At 34.9% G+C, this 9801-nt stretch overlaps 2 protein-coding genes across 2 annotated transcripts; one reads left to right on the forward strand and one right to left on the reverse strand.

Moving 5' to 3' along the window:
* Positions 1-2162: 2162 nt before the first annotated feature.
* LOC104089194 (uncharacterized) lies at positions 2163-7708 on the reverse strand. The gene is made up of 3 exons (XM_009594039.3): positions 7367-7708; positions 6954-7282; positions 2163-2698 (listed from the first exon to the last, which is right to left on the reverse strand). The coding sequence occupies exons 1-2, from the start codon at positions 7586-7588 to the stop codon at positions 6959-6961; spliced, it is 546 nt and encodes a 181-aa protein (XP_009592334.1). The 5' UTR covers positions 7589-7708; the 3' UTR covers positions 2163-2698; positions 6954-6958.
* On the forward strand, positions 4532-6751 carry LOC104089195 (uncharacterized). Its single transcript, XM_070180222.1, has 4 exons — positions 4532-5435; positions 5523-5641; positions 5746-6109; positions 6663-6751. Exons 1-4 carry the CDS (start codon positions 4532-4534, stop codon positions 6749-6751), a joined length of 1476 nt encoding a protein of 491 aa, XP_070036323.1.
* Positions 7709-9801: the final 2093 nt, after the last annotated feature.

The following is a 9801-nucleotide window of genomic DNA, read 5'->3' on the forward strand; positions in this document are numbered from 1 at the left end:
GAAATAGTAAATTACATTCTTATATAAATAAATCAGGCGTACTAATATCATACCAATGATAATTTAGCCAAGTAGAAAAATGAAAGAAAAAGCACAAATATATTTGCTTTTAAATCCTTTTTGAATGAGAATTTACGGTAGAATCCAAATAAAACTATTCGCCCATCACACAATATCACTATTCAATACTTCTAAGTTACTATCAAATCTGGAAATTCTAATTTCACATTTATTCCCTGAATTTAACAACAAAATCGATTGATTGGAGAGAAAATAAAGAAAAATGGTCAACTACCAAAACCAAAAAGGGAAAATCAAAAGTTTAATGAGAGGAAAGAAAAGTAGAGTTTCTATTAATATTACATCTCGTTTAATAGTCAATTTAATTTGAATATTTTACTCATCAATTTGCTCTAAAAAATTTCTCCAGGTAAAAAGGGTTAGATTTCAATTAGAGTTTTCTATTAATATTTTACTTTAGCTCTTCTAATTCTAGGATAATATAAGGCAAAGGAAATTATCTTCTACGTACTAATTTTAGAATTGTATTAACCGCTGCTAGAAACTTTACAACTCCTATATGATTATTCTTACTATATTGCACGTAGCAGATATATTTAGTTGATTTTCTCAAATAGTAATTCCATTATATATATTTTTATAAATAAATTTATATGCTTTCGAGTAAATGGTTTTTAGGTGGATATTTAGTTTTTATTTAATTTTATTATTTGAAATTCAATTTGTATACATGTAATATAAAATCTATAAAAGAAAAACAAAGTTAATCAAAGTAGAAAAATGAATTAATCAGAGTAGGAAAAAAATATAAAAACAAACAATGCTAAATTTGCGTGTTCTAAGATAGAATTGAACTAAAAAAGTTCATGTTGTACTTTTGATTTTCTTTATTTTATTTGAAATCTAATTTTTATACACATGATATAAGATGTGTTTTTGTTATCCCAAATTCTCAAAGTTTTTTGAAGGAAAACAAAATTAATCAAAGTAGAAAAGAATAAAAGAACAAACAATGCCAAATTTCCGTGTTAAGACAGAATCGAACAAAATATAATTCATGTTGTAGTTTTCAATTTCACTCTTCTATTGTTCTTTATTACACTCCAAAAAGTTAGAATTTCATCACAATATTGTGATACCTATTAAAACTTTTTTGTCTTATAGCTAGTACTAATATAAACATATTTTAAATTCTTCACATCCCATATATTCACCGGAAGGTTTTACTATAACTATGCATTACTCAATTCTTTTATAGAGACAAAAGCTTCGCTCACTAAATAAAAAATCAAGAAAATTTAATATTCCTTTCTATTTCTTGTGAAATTAGACTTGTACGTGAAGCCTATTTTTTATTTCCTCGCAAGAAAATACAGCTCAACCAAAACTCCCCTCAAAATGCTAATTTTGAAACAACGCTAACAATATCTTCAAAAATTAAATAATCCAAATCCAACAAAATTAACCTCCAAAGACAACCAAACCTAAAAGTACTAAACAGTGAAATTACAATAGATATAACACCAGAGGTTAACATGTTAAGCACAATAGATATTTCAATTTTCAATAATTCAAGGAGAAAAAGGGCTCAAACACAAAGCACTATACTTCCAACTAACATCAATGAGAATAGGAAAACGAAAATGTATAAAGGAAAAAAAAAAAGGGAGAAGGCAAAAAGTTGGCGTGGCAGCGATAAAAAATTAATCTTTGAGATGCGTCTTCACAGCCTTCGGCTTCTTATCCGCTAAAGTTCTATTACCGGAAGGTTTCTCCGACATTGACTCTTCTCAGACTTTTGCCTATCTTGAGGGCTTTGGATTTTACGGAGAGATTAGAAAAAACACATTCTAAGAAAATGGAAACATAGAAGGAAGAGAGAGGGATTTGTGGAAAAGAAATAAATAGAGTAATAATGAGGAAAAAGAAAAGTAAGGAAGAAAGAGGGATTTGAGGAAAAGGAATTAATGTGTAGTAATATGAGGATGAAGAAAACGGAAGAAAGAGATTAAATGGGATTTGATGAATAGAAATAAATGGAGTAATAATGAGGATAAAGATATATTTGTTGGCAGATTTTTTGACAGAAAATAAGAAAAATGTTCAAAATTCTGAGAAAAAAAGATAAATTGTCATACTGGTTAAAGAGGCATGCCACATCATATAGATATATAGATTGTCCTACCTGAGCAAAACCATGCTCGCTATAACTAACACAGTGAAGAGAGTAGAAAAGTATTTGTACACAAATGTCTCTCAACAGTTACAACCAAATACCTTAGCAAAGCCATGCTCACTATAAGGATTTTTTCCAACTCAAATAGTGCTAAACCATATACTTGAGCAAAATCATTCTCACTATTGAGAATATTCCAATTCAAACAGTGAAGAGAGTATAAAAGTTTGAACAGTAAATTTTATACGCAAATTGCTACCAACCGTTAAACCATATACTTGAGCAAAGCCATGCTCACTATAAAATTTTCTCCCAACTAAACCATATACTTGAGCAAAACCATAACTTGTTTTTTTGTTTTTTACCAGCTAAACTATATACTTGAGCCAAGTCATGCTCTCTAATGTGCATTTTACCAAATAACATGTTCTTCAAGGACCTGTACAACTTGTTAGAATATGTTGAATTGCTGAATTCGTCGATACATAGTTCCTACAAAACCTGTAGTGGCATAAAAAAATATTAAGTTTGCAGCAGTGAACAATTCAAAATTTTGGCATTGCTAAAACCCAAATTACATAAAAGAAGTTATGCACTATCACGTCATTGCTAAAACTCAAATTATATAAGAGATGCAAAAGGAGGACCAGACAGCAGCCCAATAGAAAAACCTACAGGCCAAGATGGAAACTTTACCACGCCATATAAAAAGAAAATAAAACTTAGCAAGGTTCATCTCAACCTTGTTAAGTTTCGACCGCGAGAAATAGTTGAGCAGCTTGTTATTAAGTCACCAATGTCATAATGTAAGATGATCATGATCTATTGTGAATTTTCCTAAAACATCAAAAGATCGCAGCCTTTTCCCGGACCCTGCATGAACGCGGGATGCTTCGTCAGTGTTTAAAAAAGCGCCCGCTTCCTCGCTTTAAGCGAGAAGCGAGGCGAAGCGTGAAGGGTACGCTTCAGCAAGGTGAAGCGACTCAGGTCAGTAAAAGCGACCGCTTCCCACTAAAAAGCGAGAAGCGGGAAAGCGAAGCGAAGTGATGGAAGCGTTTCTCTATTTTAAAATACCCAACCCTATTTTATTAAAAACGAGATTTTTGGTCGACAGTCGACTTCTTCTTCAACATCCAACAGCAGCGACTAGGGTTCTTCAACACTGGTCGACAGTCGACTTCTTCTCCTTCATCTACTACTGATTTCTGAAAGAATCTCAAAGCATCAACTAGGGTTCTTCTTCTTCTTCAACTTCAAGTTCAAGACTTCAAGAGGTATGTTCTAATTTTTCTTCTTCTTCTTCTTTTCCTTTTTCTTTCTAAACGTCCAAAAAGCGGCGAAATGCTGGCGAATTTTTTTTTTACCTTCAGTTCTTTCTCAGAAAACTACTGCCCAGTTTTACCAGTTTTTAACAGAGAATTTCTCTAATTTTTTATATCCTTTATTCTTAGTTCTTATAGCCTTTCTTATGTATTATGTAGTTGTTCTTTTAATGGCGCCAAAAGAAGATGGGAAAGACCCGGCTTGGGCTTACTCTGAAAGAGTTAGCGAGACTAGCAAGATGGCCATTAGATGTCTTTTTTGTGTAAGATTTCAAATGGGGGAATCTATCGTCAAAAAGCGTATCTAATCGGTGGTGATCCAAATGTCGCATAATGTCCTAAAGTTCTGGCGCATGTGAAGGAAGAATTGAAAGCATTCCTTCAAAAAAGAGAGTTAAAGACTCAAATGATTCATGAACAAGAACTGTATAATCTTGATGATGACGATGATGAAATAGAAGAAGGTGATGATGCTTCCTCGCTTCCATCAAAATCACAAAAGCGAGGAAGGATACAACCAATGTCGTCTAGTTGTAGATCTACTGGCAAGATCAAAGGTCCTATGGATTGTTACTTCACGCAAAAATCCGGAGATAAGGAAGGAAAAAGTAATAATCCTCAAATTGATGCCAAAGCGATTTTGAGGAATCGTGCAGTTACAATGTTTGCGCGGTGAATGTATGATGCAAGTCTTCCTTTTAATTGTGTTAATTATATTGACACTTTTTCTGCTTTTATTAAGGCCGTAGGCCAATATGGCCCAGGAATGAAGCCTCCAATTTATGATGAAGTTAGAGGTCTATATCTATTAAAAAAAAAAAGGTGGAAGAGGTGAACAAAATCGTGGAGGAGCACAAAGTAGAATGGAACAAGTTTGGTTGTTCCATTATGATGGATAAGTGGACGGCAAGAAATGGAAAAATGATCATCAAATATCTTGGTGAATTCTCCTAAGGGAAGCCTGTTTCTTGAGTCCGTCGATGCAAGCGACTCTTCGACTGATTCAACCAAAATGTACTCCTTGTTCAAGAGTACAATAGACTCTATTGGAGCAGAAAATGTTGTTCAAGTTGTCACGAACAACGCCAGTGAAAATGTTAAAGCTGGTGATTTGATGTCTGTTGGGTACCCGCATATCTATTGGACTCCGTGTGCAGCACATTGCATTAATTTGATCTTCGATGATATTTTCAAGGAAAGACCCTTCAGTTCAGTCTTTAATCAAGCAATTAGAGTGCATTCCTATATTGCTCAAAGGCCTTTGTTATTGAATATGATAAAGAGATTCACTAAACAAAGAAGCTTGGTGAAACCTGCAAAGACAAGATTTGCTACCGCTTTCTTGACTTTGCATAGGATGTATGAACAAAAAAGCAATTTGAAGAAGTTGTTTGTTTCAGATGAGTACACTAACAGTGCCTATGGAAGGGAAGCTCGAGGGAGAGAATCTGCAGATATTATACTTTCTCCTTCATTCTGGAACAATGTGGTTCATGCATTGAAGATTAGTGGTCCTTCAGTTAAAGTGCTTCATTTGGTGGATGGGGAGCAAAGGCCACCAATGGGCTACCTGTACGAAGCAATAGATAGGGGAAAGGAAGCTACTCAAGCCTCTTTTAGTGATCACAGAAAATACAAAAGAGTCTTTGAGATCATAGATAAAAGGTGGGATGGTCAGCTTCATCGCCCTTTGCATGCAGCTGGACTTGTTTTGAACCCGGAACTGCTTTATGACAATGAAGAGAGGATTCTAGGAGATGAACCCTTGTGGAATGGATACATTGAATGTATTGAGAAGTTGATATCTGATTTATCCGTGCAAGATAAAATAACAGAGCAATTTAATACTTATAGAAATGTTGAGCAACTCTTTGGAAAAAACATGGCGATTAGACAAAGAAAGATGAAGTCACCAGGTGAGCGAGTGTTTATATGTTGCTTTATAGTTAATAAGTTATTTCTTTATCAATATTATGTTTTGAAAATTTGTTCTACTTCTACAGTTGAATGGTGGAAGCAGTATGGTCATTCCACTCCAAATTTACAAAAGTTTGTCATCAAGGTTCTAAGTCTAACATGTAGCTCATCCTGGTGTGAAATGAATTGGAGTGTGTTTGAGCATGTAAGAACTAAGAAGAAAGATTTAGTATATTGAGATAATTAAATTATATCTCAATTGTCCTAATCTTACTAATTACTTATTATTTGCGGATTCATACCAAAAAGAGGAACAAACTAACCTTGAAGCGTCTCAATGATCTAGTCTTCATTAAGTACAATAGAACATTGAGGCATCGCTACAGCGCTCGCAATGTAATTGATCCAATTAGTTTGGACAACATCGATGATGCTAATGAATGGCTAATTGGAGTCCCGGAAGATCATGCAAATGAAGAAGTATTTGAGGATACTTCTGATTTCACTTGGGGTGATGTTGCGGAGGCGCGTGGAATTGGGGAGAGGATTTATGGTTTGAGGGGGAGTACCTCAACTTCAAGTTCACAGAGGAAGGGGGAAAAAGCAGCTACTTTGTCCCTAGTTGATGAAGAAGAAGAAGTTGAAGAAGATGACGAACAATATAATAATGATAGTGGAATACAAGAATTTGACAATCTTGTAGAAGAATAGGATGCTTATTTTGTGCTTTAATTGATGCTACTCTTTAGTTTTTTAATTGAAGTATTGAACATTTGCTTACAATTACATGTGTTGTCTATGCACTATTTATTTTAATTTTTTTTTAAATTCCGCTTCACTTCAAAAAAGTGAGCGCTTCGCTTCTCGCTTCTCGCTTCTCGTGAAATAGGGGTTGTCGCTTTTCCTCGCTTCACGCTCTTCACAACACTGTGCTTCGTGCACCGGGCTGACCTTTATTGAACATCTTATTATTACCAAAATTCATCAAGGAGTAGCATAATGAGAGTTTTTATATAGTAAGCATAAATGGAGCCACAACAAACAAATCAGTGATTTCATGTGAATAATGCTCATAACCATCAATATTTACAAGGTAAGAATTATGCACAAGAGGAATATAGGCAAATACTACTCAAAAAATATATATATCAAACATCAGGGTAATCTATATGATTTTTAATTGTTACCTATCATGACTGGCATTTTTAAACATGGTAAAAAATCAGGGATTATGATAATAAATCAGCTTCAGCAAATAAACAGAAGGCTAAAGAGCTCACTTAAGTTCAACAAATGTTATCTCAACGAGAAATAGTTAACAAACCACATGTTTCTCCCATCAATATAATCTTTCAACAGAAATAGGTTTCAAGGGGTTAACTAACATTGCAAGGTTGAGATCATTAAGTTTCAAGGAAGACTAACTTGAGTCTCTGAATAGTAAGAAATCTTTATAGTGACATTTTCTCTATGTGAGACAAGTTAAAAAGCTGACACAACTATGAAAAAAGGGCTACCTCTGTCAGTGTTCTTCCTCAGTAGTCTCCTGAACCTCCCCAACAGGCTCTTCCCCTGCAGTTATCTCAAGATCTAGCACGTCTTTCAGCACCATAGAGAGGACTGGGAGATTCTTCTCAAGAATCGATATGAGTCCCTTTCTAGCTAGTTGCCTTTGATAGGCCAGTTCTTCTCTTATCAGGACCCTAGCTTGTTTCTCCATGTCCGCTTTTGCCTTCAAAATAGCTGATGAGAAACAGGATTCTGAATCTTTTTGGGAGTTCGAAATTTCATCTTGGATAGTATTCCACAGTAGTTTCTGTCCCAACATCACCGTCAAGGTAGGTATCTGAAAAGACAAAAGAAAATACATTAACATTAACATTTCAAATTACATTTGATAACTGAATGTATACTAGCCACTGAAACTAACCAAGACTACAACAACATTTTTCACGGCGATACTACTTTTTGCAGCTACCGTATGGATAGGGGTCGGTTTCACCGGCTTCTTATATCGCCAAGTCTTAATTTTCGCGTCCTTCTCCGATACAAACTTCCCAAACCGAAGCATTAGGGGGTGAGTTTTTCCCCTCTCTTCAATTCTGTCAGCCAATTTTCCCACAATAAACTTCAAAACTGGGTTGTAAGGCATGTTTGAGACTGGGAGTTGGGCCGCCGGAAGTTGGATTGCTGTACTGATTGAGACTGGAAGTTGGGCCGCCGGAAGTTTGGGTTGCTGAAACCCTAGTGGAGAAGCGCGCCAAGTTAAAATGACATTCGCGTATTTGATATATCAAAATGGGATCTGAGGGGCCCGGGTCAGATACCGGCCACTATTTAAAATATGACCAGCATTTGTAGGGGGAAGTGCACAGATAGTCACTAATTAGTGATGTCTTTACTTTTTAGCCACTATTTTAAATGTATTTACTCTTTAGCTAGTGCTTAATAAATTTTTACCCGCCCGGACAAAAATACCCATGTGATAGACATGGGTGCTGTGTAAATATTAAGGACGTGGTGTCCTTAACTTCATGAGTGTTGTGTAAATATTAAGGACAAAGTATCATGTATTTGCATCTTCTGTTGTTAAATTTTAGGACACCATGTCCTCAACTTCATACGTGCAGTGTAAATGTTAAGGACATGGTGTCCATGGGTGTTGTGTAAATATTAAGGACATAGTGTCCTTAACTTCTTGCGTGTTGTATAAATATTAAGGACAAAGTGTCATGTATTTGCACCTTCTGCTGTTAAACTTTAGGAGATCATGTCATTAACTTCATATGTGCAGTGTAACTGTTAAGGACGCGGTGTCATTAACTTCATATGTGCAATGTAAATGCTAAGGACATAATGTCCTTAACTTGTATTTGCAACTTCTGTTGTTAAACTTTAGGACATCATGTCCTTAACTTCATATGTGCAGCCTAAATGTTAAGAACATAATGTCCTTAACTTCATGTGTGCAATGTAAATGTTAAGGCCATAATGTCCTTAACTTCATATGTGCAGTGTAAATGTTAAGGACGTGGTGTCTTTAACTTCATGTGTGCAATGTAAATGTTAAGGACGTAATGTCCTTAACTTGTATTTGCAACTTCTGTTGTTAAACTTTAGGACATCATGTCCTTAACTTCATATGTGCAACGTAAATGTTAAGGACATAGTGTCCTTAACTTCATGTGTGCAATGTAAATGTTAAGGATATAATGCCCTTAACTTGCATTTGCACCTTCTGTTGTTAAAACTTTAGGACATCATGTCATTAACTTCATATGTGCAGTATAAATGTTAAGGATATGGTGTCCTTAACTTCATGTGTGCATTGTAAATGTTAAAGACATATTGTCCTTAACTTTATGAGTATTGTGTAAATATTAAAGACATGGTGTCCTTAACTTCATGAGTGATGTGTAAAATATTAAGGACATGGTGTTCTTAACTTCATGAATGATGTGTAAAATATTAAGACATGGTTTGTGCTTGATATTTACACAACACTCATAAAATTAAGGACACAATGTCCTTAATATTTACACATCACTCATGAAGAAAGGGTAAAAATGACTTTTTGTATCGATTTTAATAGAGTAGTGGCTATTTTTGTTTAACATTAAAAATACTGGCTAAAAAATAAATACCACTTAAAAGAGTGGCTATACCACGCCATTTCTTCGCATTTGTATTGCAAAATAGTGCAAATGATTAGGCTTCCGTTACTTTTGTTCGAGAGAACGTGGAAAGTGGGTAAAAATAGTACGTGCTAGCCAGTTTTTGGACTGGTCATTCAAAAATAGTCAGCGTTTGCCAAGTCACTGAAAAATAGCCACTATTATGCTGCAACATAGACCGGTCCAGCATAATATACTGGAGTTCGGTGCGCCTGTGTATGAACTTCCAACATATTATACTGGAACTCCAACACGCGAAAAGTTCCAGCATAATATACTAGAGATTCGAGCACATGTGTATAAACTTCCAGCATATTATACTGGACCGGTATACTTTGCTGGAACTCCAGTATATTATGCTGGAGTTCTAGTATACTTATGCTGGAACTACATTATTTGTAACTCAATTATATTATGCTGGAGTTCCAGTATACTTATGCTGGAACTCCAGTATAATATACTGGAGTATTTTCTGGATTTTGAACAGTATTTTCGTTCAGATTTTTCTTTACATGAAAAGTGGCTAAATCGATTACTTTTGAAAGTGTGGCTATTTTTGAATGACCACTTGTAAATCTGGCTTTTTTGAGTTTCTTCGCAATAGACTTTATTATGCAGATTTGTTTTTGGGCAAATATCACTTTTAGCTCGTGACCAAAATTATTTATATTCTGTAGCTATAAAAGTATAT

Source organism: Nicotiana tomentosiformis, chromosome 7, assembly GCF_000390325.3.
Source record: "Nicotiana tomentosiformis chromosome 7, ASM39032v3, whole genome shotgun sequence".
In the NCBI taxonomy this organism is placed as follows: Eukaryota; Viridiplantae; Streptophyta; class Magnoliopsida; order Solanales; family Solanaceae; genus Nicotiana; species Nicotiana tomentosiformis.

Coding starts and splice junctions, on each gene's coding strand:
- LOC104089195 (XM_070180222.1), top strand. CDS start 4,532: ATGTACTCCTTGTTCAAGAGTACAATAGACTCTATTGGAGCAGAAAAT. Junction 5,436..5,522: donor AAGAAAGATGAAGTCACCAG/GTGAGCGAGTGT, acceptor CTACTTCTACAG/TTGAATGGTGGAAGCAGTAT. Junction 6,110..6,662: donor CGAACAATATAATAATGATA/GTGGAATACAAG, acceptor GTAAAAAATCAG/GGATTATGATAATAAATCAG.
- LOC104089194 (XM_009594039.3), bottom strand. CDS start 7,588: ATGCCTTACAACCCAGTTTTGAAGTTTATTGTGGGAAAATTGGCTGAC. Junction 7,283..7,366: donor AAAATGTTGTTGTAGTCTTG/GTTAGTTTCAGT, acceptor TTGTCTTTTCAG/ATACCTACCTTGACGGTGAT.